Source organism: Hypanus sabinus, chromosome 6 (genome assembly GCF_030144855.1).
Source record: "Hypanus sabinus isolate sHypSab1 chromosome 6, sHypSab1.hap1, whole genome shotgun sequence".
Lineage (NCBI taxonomy): Eukaryota > Metazoa > Chordata > Chondrichthyes > Myliobatiformes > Dasyatidae > Hypanus > Hypanus sabinus.
The window spans coordinates 112343428-112356532 of record NC_082711.1 but is presented as its reverse complement, the minus strand read 5'-3'; the positions used below and the strand labels follow the sequence as shown (position 1 = coordinate 112356532).

The 13105-nt window shown below is 46.3% G+C and overlaps 1 protein-coding gene across 2 annotated transcripts; it reads left to right on the top strand.

The window, feature by feature from the left end:
* The first annotated feature begins 3557 nt into the window (after positions 1-3557).
* On the top strand, positions 3558-10752 carry LOC132395064 (1-phosphatidylinositol 4,5-bisphosphate phosphodiesterase delta-4-like). Of its 2 annotated transcripts, none has more exons than XR_009512510.1 (5): positions 3558-3704; positions 5271-5427; positions 7232-7716; positions 8740-8812; positions 10573-10752. XR_009512510.1 is itself a non-coding variant. In XM_059971376.1 (5 exons), the coding sequence occupies exons 2-5, from the start codon at positions 5386-5388 to the stop codon at positions 10642-10644; spliced, it is 372 nt and encodes a 123-aa protein (XP_059827359.1). In that variant the 5' UTR covers positions 3558-3704; positions 5271-5385; the 3' UTR covers positions 10645-10752. The 2 variants fall into 2 exon arrangements, 1 of the variants encoding a protein (XP_059827359.1); XM_059971376.1 differs by having other exon boundaries at positions 7532-7716.
* The last annotated feature ends 2353 nt before the right edge of the window (positions 10753-13105 follow it).

The following is a 13105-nucleotide window of genomic DNA, read 5'->3' as shown; positions in this document are numbered from 1 at the left end:
GAGGGGGTTCTACAAACAGGGAGTACTGGAGATGTTGGAGGGGGTTTACAGAGACAGTTCTTTTGCTGATGGTGGGGTTTGCAGAGATGAGGTCTATAGGGTTTGGAGGGGCTTGCAGAGACAGGAAAGTCTAAAGGGGTGAGAGCTGGTTACAGAGACGAGGGAGGTCTTTTGGGGTTGTAGACATTTATAGAGTTTAGGAGATCGATACAGTCTGAAGGGGGTTAGAGACACAGAGGTCTACTGGTGTTGGAGGTGTTACAGAGACAGGGAGGTCTACAAGCATTGGAGGCGGTTTCAAAGACACTGAGGTCTATTGGTCTTGGAGGACTTACAGAGACAAGAAGGGTTTTAGGGGTTGGTGGGGGTTACACAGACTGTGTGCTCTATAGGGGTTGCAGGAGTTTACAGAGACAGGGAGGTCTGTAGGGTTTGGAGGCAGTTACCCAGACAGTGTGGGCTGAATGGGTTGGAGGGGGTTACACAGACAGGGAGGTCAAGAGGGTTTGGAGTGTTGGAGAGAATTACCGAGAGAGGGAGATTTGAAGGTGTTGGAGTAGACTATGGAGAAAGGGAGGACTGTGGGGTCTGTAGACTGTTACAGAGACAGGAAGTTTAAAGGGGTTGGAGGGTTTACAGAGAAGTGTATAATGTTGGAGGAGTTACAGAGACAGGGATGTCTGTGGGTTGGAAGGGGTTACAGAGATGGTATTTTATAGGGTTTGGAGGTGGTTACACAGACAGGGACATCTGTACGGTTTGGAATGGGTTTCACGGACAGGGAGTTCAAAGGGGTTGGATGTTGTTACTGAGACAGGGATGTCTATAGGGGTTGTAGGGCGTAGCTGGGACAGGGAGGTATATTGTGGTCTGGACAGGGTTTCAGAGAGGGTGTGGTGTATAACGTATGGAGGAGTTCCAGAGACAGGGATTGGTTTGGAGGGGGTTAAAGAGATGGGGAGCTCTCTAGGGTGTGAAGACTGTCACAGAGACAGGAGGTTGATAGAGCTTTGAGGGTGTTACTGAGACAGGAAGTTCTGGTGGGTTTGGAGTGGTGTTATAGAGACAGTTGGTCGAAGGGGTTGGAGGGTTTACAGAGAAAGGGAGCTCTGTAGGGTTTACAGAGACAGGGAGGACTATTGGGATTGGAGGCGGTTGCACAGACAAAGCTGTCTGAAGGTGTTGGAGGGGTTTACAGAGACAGTGAGGTTGACAGGGTTTGGAGACTCTCAGAGACGAGTCAAAAGGGATTGGAGGGGTCACAGAGCCGGGGAGCTCTATAGGGGTTGGAGGGGTTAACTTTCTCTTCAGGGCACCAGTGACTAGGCCTTGGGCTTCCTTCTTCACTTTCAGTGTTTGATGTTGGTTTTGGGATTGGTTTCATGTTGTCCCATGTACTGAGATATAATGAAAGCTTGTCCTTTGAGCCTTTGAACTTCCTATGTTGCCCTCATTTTCTATCATCCATGTGCCTATCTTAGAGTTTATGAATTGTCCCTACTTTATCTGCCAACGGTTTCGTACAATGGGGTAGCAGCTGTCCTTAAATCCTGTGGGTGAATGCCTTTGGGATTTTGAGTCTTCTGGTAGAAGGGAGAGGTGATAAGAAAGCATGTCTGAGATGGGTGGGGTCTTTGTTGACACTACTTGCTGCTTTACTAAAGCAGCCATCATTGTCAGAGTCCTTGGAGGGAAGGCTGGTTTCTGTGATGTGCTAAGCTATGTTCAGAAGTCTGCAGTTTTTTTTATGTTGGTCACAAGCAAGATCATATTAAGGTTGAGTGTGAAATAAAGAGTCCATCATATTGTACAGGGGGTCTGTCATGTCTGGTAACAGCAGGACAGAAGTTGTCCTTGAGTCTGGTGTAGGATGTGCTTTGAGGCTTTTGTATCTTCTGCCCAGTGGAAGAGGGGAGAAGAGAAAATACATGGGGTGGGACGAGTCTTTGATTCTGCAGACGTTTTTACCGAGGCAGTGGGACGTGCATACTGAGGTCATGGGGGGAGGGGCTTCCATGATGTGCTGAGCTGTGTCCACATCTTACTTCATTTTCTTACAGTCACGTGGATAATCGGTGAAGAGAAAGTGACAAGTGGCATCAAGGAATGTGCGATGGTCGACGAAGAGAAAGTGACAAGTGACATTGAGGAATGTGCGATGGTCGATGAAGAGAAAGTGACATGTGAAATTGAGGAACCAGCGATAGTCCCAGAAGAATTGGTGTGCAATGACAGAGCGAGGCCAAGCTGTGGGTCAGGTGTCGCCATAATGGGAGATGGCAAAGTGCCATTGACCAGAAAATTGGAAACGCTGGATACAGGTCCAGCAGCTAAGCGCTGGAGGTCTATTGAGCTGTGATCAGTTGGGGATGGGAAGAAACCGAGAAAGAAGATTTCAAGATGCAAGGGTGGACAGCGAAGAGGAGGTCTGAAAGTAGACAGAGATCAGCAGAGATGTGAATGAAGTGCACATAGAGGCAAGGGAGTGGTTTTGACATTTTGGAAACTAGTATCCGAAGGCAGGACAATAAAATTAAGAAAATGGGAAGAGGAATCTGCTAATATCATCAAGAGCTCAGAAGTCTCGAATCCAAATTCTTTTAAAGAAGTGGAAGGTAAAAATGTTTTTTTATATAAACAACACTCAGTGGCCACCTGTACCAAATAAATTGGCTACTGAATGCACTTTCTTGGTCTTTTGCTGCTGTAACCCATTTTTTTTTTGTTTTTTACACCATTAACTGAAACCTCGAGTATTGTGCATTAAAATTCCAAGAGACTGGAAGGATATTTAATAGAGGAATACAAAATTATGAGGCATATAGTTCGGGTAAAGGCAAGCAGGCTTTTTCCACTGAGGTTGAGTGGGACTACAACCAGAAGGCATGGGTTCAGGGTGAAAGGTCAAAATTTTAAGGGGAACATGAGGGGAAACTTCTTCACTCAGAGGACTGTGAGAGTGTGGAATAAGCAGACAGCTCAAATTGTGCATGTGTAGAAGCCCTGAAAAGGGGAGAGAAATGAAACAAAAACACAAAAAAAAACAATGTTCATACATCGGTCACTTTATGGTGAATGAGTACAGCGTGTACTGCCCCTCACCCTCCCCCTCCCAGGCAGGCATGAGCAATCAATTGTGTGCTGAAGATTGAATGCAAGCCCTTATAAGTCAATGGCAGATTCATTGCTCAATATGATAAAAGAATATCATGCTGACAGATTCTTAGAATTTTTAACTAAGCACATTTGCATGTTTTTAAAGTAATACCCCTTTTCTCAACAAAGAACATAGGAAACCTACAACACAATACAGGCCCTTTGACCCACAATGCTGTGCCAAACTTTACTCAACATGAAATTATATTCTCACAAAAAAAAACTGTTAAACTCTTTCTAAAAACTGTGCAAAGTATGGCCAACATAATAATTACAAATGAGTAAGGAAATACTTCTGAGAACATATACTGACTTTGAAAGTGAGTTCAAAGGTTACCAGTTCATGGTTAAGGTGAGTGAAATGATTATCCATGCTGGTTCAGGAGCCTGATGGTTGTGGGGTAATAACTGTCACTGAACTCGGTGGTGAACTCCTGGACCTCCTACCCGATGGCAGCAGTGAGAAGAGAGTCTAGCCTGGATACTGGAAGTCTGTGATAATGGATACTGCTTCCCTGTAGCAGGGCTAATTGCTGTTGTACTCACTGGTGGGTGACAGAGCTTTTCCTGTCGGGGACTGGGCTGCATCCTCCACTTTTTATTGGTTTTTCCATTCTGAGGTGTTGATGTTTATGCACCAGGCTGTTATGCAACATCAGAATACCCTCCACTGTGCAACTCTAAGGTTGTCTTATTTTTGGATGGCGTGCTGAATCTGCACAAACTTCGAAGAAAGTAGAGACACTGTCGTGCCTTCTCTGAATTGTCACATACGTGCTGATCCCAGGACAGTTCCTGGGAGATGATAATGCCAAGGAATTTAAAGTTATTGACCCTCTCCAGCTCCGGACCCCTGATTTTCTTTTCCTTCAGTAAAGAAAAAAACAGCTCTTTGGTTTTACTGATGTTGTTTAAGAAGTTATTGTGGCACCATTCAACTAGGTTTTCAATCTCCATCCTCTTCGATGATTTGTCACCAGCTTTGATTCAGCCAAAAACAGCAGTGTTGTCAGCAAACTGGAATATGGGATTGGAGTTGTCCTGTGCCCCACAGACATAAGTATAAAGTGAGTAGAGCAGGGGATTAAGCACAGTGTCTTGTGGTGCAGCTTTGTTGATGGTGATGGTGGAAGAGATGCTGTTGCCAATGTGAACTGACTTAGGTCTACAAGTGAGGAAATTGAGGACCCATTTGCACAAGGGAGTATTGATGCCTTGGTGTTGGAGTTTATTGCCTATTGATGTGAAGGCAGTGTTCAATACTGAGCTGTTGTCAATGTACTCCTGCTGTGTGTAGTGTATCTTCTGAGTCTAGATGTTCCAGGGCTGAGTGAAGAGCAAATGAAAAAGCATCAGGTGTGACCTGTTGTGATGTTGGGCAGATTGGAGTGGATGAAAATCACACCTGAGACAGGAGTTGATATGTTTCAACAGCAGTGAATGTAAGTGCTACTGGATGGTAATCACTGAGGCAGGTTACCTCATTCTTCTTGGACAGCATATGATTGATACCAACTTGAAGCAGCTGGGTAACTCAGACTGCCAAAGGGAAAGGTTAAGCATAACAGTAAATGTCCCAGCCAGTTGATCAGCACAGGTCTTTAGTACATGGCCAGGTACACTGTCTGGGTTGTATGATTTCCATGAGTTCACCCTCCTGAAGGATACTTTTACATCAGCCTCAGAGTTTGAAATCATAGGGTCTAAGGGGCAGAGGGAGTCCGTGAAGGTACCTCCATCTTCTGTCAGTCCAAGTGAACATTAAAGACGTTGAGTTCATCTGGAAGTGAAATCTTGTTGTCACATGTATTGCTTGATATTAGAATAGGTTAAAAGTTTTGCACAACATTGTGGAGTGAAGGGCCTGTATGGTGCTATTGTGTTCTATCTGATTTCATGCAATTTCCTGCCCTCTCCTGCACATTAACTCTCTTCCCTTGCCCTAGGCATTTATCCTCAGCCTTCCCAACTCCCAACTACTTACACCTACTTTGTACTCAACTTGTCCATCCCATTTCACCCCCACCTTCATCTTCCCCTTCACAACCCTCCCAACCTCCACTTCCTTTCTGGCATCTCTCTAACTGATGTGTCCTGTCTGTTTTCCTCACAAGGCTTCAACAAGGATAAAGGCATTAAAGCCATGCTCAGGGGAGTCATCTGCAGAAAATCCACTCTTGATCATGGGTGAAGTTCCACTTTTTCAAGCTTCAAGACGACCATCAAACCATGTGGTATGACTCCCCGAAGATCTTCAACAAGGCAGGAAAAGTAAGTCTGGAGAGTGTTTGAAGAAAGTTTGAAAAATTATTTGTCCAAGGGGCCAATAATGCCAGTGCTTAGACCTTGATTCATGGTACGACACCATATTGAAGCCAGTCGAGTTGTTGTCTCAAGGAATCTGTGATCTGAGTTCTCTTTCTTTCTTACTGACTTATGTGATACTGCACAGACAGGCCCTTCCAGCCCAACAACCCAACTATTGAACAGTAGCCTAATAACAGTGGTCCATTACTTAATATGTTACCTTCTTTAATGAAGTGCAACCCCATTCTCCTGCCTTTGCAATGTAACCTTTGATATCCTTGCTAATCAAGAACCTATCAAACTACACTTTAAATATACTAATTTCCTTCCTTCCACTTCTTTCCCTTCTTAAAAAGTGGAATGACATTTGCAAACTTCCATTTCTGTGGAATTGGTCCAGATTCTAATTATTCTTGAGAGATCACTGCTGATGCCTGCACAATCTCTTCAGCTGACTTCTTCAGAACCCTGGAGTGTAGTCCATTTGGTCCATGTGACTTATCTACTTCAGACCTTTCAGCTTTGCAACTACCTTCTCCTTAGTAATAGCAACTATGCTCACATCTACCCCCGATACTCTCAAATTTCAGACATACTGCTAGTGTCTTCCACAGTGAACACTGACACCACATGCATATTTAGTCGCCATTCTCTGTGAAAAATCTGACCCCTCACATCTCCTTTAGACCTCTCTCACCTTAAATGGTATTAATCCTCTGTTATTTGCCATTTCTGCCCTGTGAAACAGATTCTGACTGCCCACCCTGTCTGTAATTACCCTCTCATAACTATATAAAATTCTATCAGGTATCCCCCTCAGCCTCCAGTGATCCAGAGAAAACAACCCAAGTTTGTCTAAATCCTTGTAGGTCATACCCTCTAATCCAGGCAGCATCCTGTGGCAACTCACTGGTGCCCTCTGTAACAGGCAGTCGAGTTCTGCACAGAAAATATGGACTAACCAAAGTTTTCAGTTGCAACATGTCTTTTTTACCCAACCCACTAACCAATGAAAGCAAGTATTGCATTCACCTTCTTTGCCACCTTGACGACCTGCGTTACTGTAACAAGGCAGCTATGATCTATTACGATCCAAGTTTATGAGTTATGGTCATGATCATAGAGTCATATTTGTTTTGGGCATCACGGTAACAATGGTTACCACATCATTTTTATTAACTGTTGTTAACATATCTGCCTCAGCTACTTCTGGCATCTTGTTACAGAATTGACTCCCCTCTTGATGAGAAGTTGCTCCTCAGAGTTTGCCCAACCTTTCCTGATTGATCCTATCCTCTGATCCAGGCAGCATCCTGAACCTCTCCTGCACCCTCTCCAAAGTCCCCACATCCTTCCTGTAATGGTGTGCCCAGAACTAGGTCTGCCTGTTACACTTCTATTCCAGGAAAAAGTTTCTGGCAATTGACTCTATCTATGCCTCTTATCATCTGGTAAGTCATCTCTCATCGTCAGTCATTCCAAAACAAAGCCATAGTTTGCTCAACCTATCTTCATCGACATGCCCTCCAGTCCAGGCAGAATCCTGCTAAATCTCCACTGAAGCTTCCACATCATTCCTATAATAAGGCAACCAGAACTGTGTCAGTGGGACAGTAGTTGTCCTTGAGCTTGATGGTACGTGTTTTCAAGTGATTTTATTTTGATGGGAGAGGTGAGAAGAGTGCATGTCTGCAGTGACGGTGGCCTTACTGTATATTCTATGTTTCACTGTGATGAATAAATTTCATGAATAAATCTGGATCTGCAGGTCAGGCTGCTCTCTGTGGAAAGAAAAAAGGCTTGACCTTTTGAGCTGAGACCCTTCATCTGGACTCGTTCTATGTCTTGAAGAACATCAACGGTCTGAAACGTTGACTCTATATTCCTCTCCATAGATACTGCCTCGCCTGCTCAGTCTCTTCCGTATTTTATGTGTGTTAATCTGGATGTCCAACCTCTGCAGAATACCTTGTATTTATGAATCTGCATTTGAATATCTTGTTCTGATCTTTGGTGCTGTTCTACCCCACCCCACTGAACCCATTGCGTCTCAATCAACAAAATCCAGGAGGTGAGGTCAGCTGACAGGTCAAAGAGGGTCAGGGATAGCTCCTTCTCAAGAGTAGTTAAGGACAGCGAGAAGGACCTGGACCTGCTGGCCAGCTGCACAATGGACACTCGGCACTGGATCAATGGCCTGACCAAACTCCAGGACCGAAACTCCAACATGAAATGGAGACAACAGCTGGACCAGTATCCTTTGCTCAATGTCCCAGGAAGGGAGGGTTTGGGTTTGGATAGGACCGTACACCACTCTTTGGGTTCAGATGGGACCGTACCCCACTCTTTGGGTTCAGATGGGACTGTACCCCACTCTTTGGGTTCAGATGGGACCGTACCCCACTGTTCGGGTTCGGATAGGACCGTACACCACTCTTTGGGTTCAGATGGGACCGTACCCCACTCTTTGGGTTCGGATGGGACCGTACCCCACTGTTTGGTTTCGGATGGGACCGTACCCCACCGTTCGGGTTCGGATGGGACCGTACACCACTGTTTGGGTTCGGATGGGACCGTACCCCACTGTTTGGGTTCGGATGGGACCGTACCCCACTGTACGGGTTTGGATGGGACCGTACCCCACTGTTTGGTTTCAGATGGGACCGCACCCCACTGTTTGGGTTCGGATGGGACCGTACCCCACCGTTTGGGTTTGGATGGGACCGTACACCACTCTTTGGGTTCGGATGGGACCGTACCCCACTGTTCGGGTTCGGATAGGACCGTACCCCACTGTTTGGGTTTGGATGGGACCGTACACCACTCTTTGGGTTCGGATGGGACCGTACCCCACTGTTCGGGTTCGGATAGGACCGTACCCCACTGTTTGGGTTCGGATGGGACCGTACCCCACCGTTTGGGTTCGGATAGGACCGTACACCACTGTTTGGGTTCGGATAGGACCGTACACCACTGTTTGGGTTCCGATAGGACCGTACACCACTGTTTGGGTTCGGATAGGACCGTACACCACTGTTTGGGTTCAGATAGGACCGTACACCACTGTTTGGGTTCGGATAGGACCGTACACCACTGTTTGGGTTCAGATAGGACCGTATCCCACTGTTCGGGTTTGGATAGGACCATACACCACTCTTTGGGTTCGGATGGGACCGTATCCCACTCTTTGGGCTTGGAGGGGACCGTACCCCACTGTGTGCTTTTGGATCAGATCGTACCCCACTGTTTGCGTTGTTTCCTTGTATCACTTTGCAGATTGCTCCAAAGGGCCAGTATTGATCAGGACATCAAAATGAGCTTGGAAGGAATGAAGCAGATGAACATCGAGGTGGGTAGTGTGTATGCCAAAGATCTGTTCAAGGTACAGGACTGCATCTTAATGATTCAATGTGTTAAATTATTTTTTGTTGAGAGGTACAGTGTGGAATAGGCCCCTCTCATCCTACAAGCACTCCGCCCAACAACACACCTATTTAACCCTCGCCTAATTACAGGTCAGTTTACAGTGACCAATTAACCTACTCACCAGTGTATCTTTGGACTGTGGGAGGAAACTGGAGCACCCGGGGGAAACCCACACAGTCATGGGGTGAATGTAAAAACTCCTTACAGACTGTGGAAGGAATCGAACCCGAAATTAGAGCTAACACTACACTGCTGTGTTGCCCCAGCACTCCTGGCAGCTGGTTCCTGGGCAGTGAGATTCTTGAACTGACATCCAAGCCTCCCTGAACTGCACATCACCAGCTCCTTTCTTCCTTCACCCAGCAGTGGCAGGCATCAGTGATGTCATTGAGCTAGAAAGGCTGCAGAGAAGATGTGACTGGGACTGGAGAGCTTGAGTCTTAGATAGACTAGGGCTATTTTCCATGGGGTATCTGTGGCTAAGGGATTATTGAACATCGATTTCTCCAACTTACTTCTGTAACTCCCTCCCTATTCTCTTTCTCCATTCATCTGTCTGACTCACCTCTCACCTCCCTCTTGTTCCCCTCCTCCCCCCCCCCCCCCGTCTCCCATGATCCACTCTCCTCTCCTGTCACATTCCTTTATCTTTAGCTGTTTACCTCCTCCCTCTTCCACCTATCACTCCTGGGTTCTTAGTTCATCCTCACCTCCCCATCTACCCACCTTCCCCCTCATCTCGTCTCACTTATCATCATGCCATCATCCCCAGCCTGGCAGCAACGGACTGGTCTCCTGAAACCTCCACACCCCCCACTCCTCCCACATTACACGTATTTTTAGCGGTGACAGCAGCTCCTGTGTACCTGTGAGTACTCCACAGAGAGGTGTGTTGCTCGTCATGGTGGAGCAGCTGCCACAGCTCTGAGCCCATGTCCCAATGGAATGACAGTAAAACGGGAAGGGGATCGGGGATAAGGAAGGGAGAATTGGAGATGAAAGTACAACTTCAAGTTAATTGTCATCTGACTGTACACATATGCATCAGCAGTGTGGAGGAACAGAGGGATTTTGGAGTCCATGTTCACAGATCCTTCAAATTTGCCACACAGGTTGATGAGGGTGGTTAAAAAGTCATGTGGTATGATGGCCTTCTTTAGTCAGAAAATTGAGTTCAAGAGCAGCAAGAGAATGTTACAGCTCCATAAAACCCTGATCAGACCACACTTGGAATATTGTGTTCAGTTCTGATCCCCTCATTATAGGAAGGATGAGAAGATTTATCACTGCTGCCTGGATTATAAAGCATGTCTTTTGAGGAAAGGTTGAGTGAGCTCGGGTTTTTCTCCTTGTTCAGTGTTGATGAGAGACTGACGGTTGGGTGTGTCCACTGGGGAGGGATGCAGGGCAATGTGGTGGAAAGTGATGAGGAGTGTGAAGAGGACAATGGGTAAGGAATCTGTGGTGGGGGAGTGCGGACAGTTCTTTGAGAAGGGTGATGGATGTGGTGAGGAGAGGTGAGCTGAGTGGGCAGAGATGTTGGGTAGAGCCAACTCTACTCAGTATTCCATGCGATGCTGGGTGGGCAGAGATGTTGGGTAGAGCCAACTCTATTCAATATTCCATGCGATGCTGGGTGTTTGAGTTACTGTGTGATGGCCTATCTCTCTGTTCTAACCTCAGGTCCACCTCCTATTTGCAAATGGTGACTCCCTGCCCTCTGCCTTGCTCTTCATACACATCATGATCGAGTGAACCCTCGCTGCCATCATGTCCTTTCCAGGGACCTTCGTCTCACCAAGAGCTGGAACAGAGAGCTCCCTTGACCAGATGGAGATGGACAGAGGGACAGCAGGAAATGGGTTGGGGTAGATTGAAAGAAGGAAGAGGGAGGGGGAGGGTGAAAGAGAGGGAAAGGGAGGAGGGTGCTTTGTATGTTTTTTGTGGGGCTGGGGAGAAGGGAGTTTTCAATGCTGCTGCTTGTATTGGTCAAATGTACTTGCTGGCCTTTTCACTGTCCACATATATTGATGTTTAAAACTAATCCGAGGTCAGAGAAGAGATTACTCACCAAGTCAGGAACTGATCGATTGCAAGCATTGTGACAGACTCTCCAGATGTTCATTAAAAATAGTTTTACCACACTCTGCACTTGTCCTCGTCTTTTCTGGGAGATGGAGTTAGAAAGATTAAAATGGAGAAAGGTTTCTTCTGGTGTACATCGCAGCTTGAGGACTGTTCCACAGCACCTGACAAGGAAGATGTGACAGCATATGGAAGATTTCCATAAGACATAGGAGAAAATTAGGCTTTCTGCTCCCTGACTAATCAAGAACCTCTGCCTTAATTACACCCAATAAGCTGGCCTTCACAGCTGCCAAAGGGCAATGAACTCCATAGATTCACCATCCTCTTGCTAAAGAAATCCCTCCTTATCACCATTCTAAATGGCCTTTCCTCTGTTCTGAAGCTATGCCTGCTGGTCATAGACCCCCACAATAGGAAACATCTTCTCCACATCCACCATGAGATCCCCACTCATTCTTCTAAATCCCAACAAGTAAAGGCCCAGAGCCATCAATCACTCCTCATATGATAACCCTTTCATTCCCAGAATTATTCTTATGAACCATTTCGTAAGTGAGCACACATTTCTAAATAAGAGTCAGGAAACTCTTAAGTGAGGCCTCACCACTGCTTTATGAAGCCTCAGCATTACATCCTTGCTTTAATATTTTAGTCCTCTTGAAATGAATACCAACATAGCATTCACCTTTCTCCCCACTGACACAAGTTGCAAATGAACCTTTAGACAGTCCTGCATAAAGGCTTCCAGGTCCCATTGCACCTTGGACATTTAAGTTTTCTCCCCGTTAGAAAATAGTGTTTGCTTTGATTCCTCCTGCCATAGTGCATGACCATACACTTCTTGACACTGTATTCCATTTGCCACTTCTTTGCTCATACTCTGAACCTTTCCAAGTCCTTCTGCAGCCTCCCTGTGTTATGACAGGTACCTAACCATGCCAGTTCCTGGGGTTATAAGCTTTAACTCTCTGGTCCCTTTAAATATTCAGGTCTGCCCTGACAATTGGGGCCATGTTTTAGTGCCAGGATTTTAATATTTAAAAAGCACCTGAACTAAGTTTCAGTGCTCAATTGTCCACTCAACATTGAATTCTCGTCTAGTGTCTGGTTTTGAACCCACCCTTCATTTCAGTCTCATAACCTGGCTTGATTCTATTCTCAGATACTCCGGCACTTGAGTCCTAACCATTTTCACCTCGGGCTCTCGTCACAGTACAATTGAGCCAGATGTGGACCCAGCGGGCTATCAGAGTCTCTCGTCCATTGCATGAGAATTTCCAGACAGGTGCTGGAGATGCAAAACCTGCAGGTCGCTGTGTGACAACTATCGGAAGGAGGAAGCCAGAGTCACTTGGGTGAGGCTTTCAGTCGCTCTGCAGATTCAGCCGATCTTCCAACCCTTGAGAGATTTGGTGGTAACCCAGATTCTTACTCTGGCTACCTCAAAGGATTTCTTGGTGTCTGAAGGTGCAGATCCCCTGGGAAAAGAACCAATGAGAGGTGAATGGCTTTGTGGGCTCTGGGACAGCTGGAAATTTCCTGGACTTTCCTGGCTCAACATATCCCTGCAGGAGTTGAGCAGGTCCATGCCTGCAACAGCCCCGGATGGTCGGTTTTTTGTTTCCCGGCAGATCTTGCAGCAGACATTGGCTTTGGGGATGAGGATTCAGGAATGTGTGGAGGATATTAGTTTCTGTATCATCCATTCGCCTTTTCTACCCCTGATCCTCAGGCACCCTGAGCTGTCCCAGCATAACCTTTCCATGAACTGGAAGGAAGGGAGAATCATTGCACAGATAAGTCGTTGCAAGAAGGATTCCTTTCAGCTTGGTGATCGACTCCCAGACTCTTTCGAGACCAGTAGGCAATGAGGAACCTTCAGGAGACCCAGTCCTGCCTCCAAGGACAAACAAGCCAGCTCCTATCAATGAGATCCCGGACTTGTGTCGAGCTGGAGAAATCCGAACTTCACAAAACCCCATTTCATTTTTGGGTTTTATCATCTCTAATGGCAATCTCAAGATGGACCTTCCTAAGACACAGGCATTCAAAGATTGGCCAAAGCCATCCAATGTGAAACAAGTCCAATGATTCCTGGAATTTGCCAACTTCTACAGAAAGTTCATCC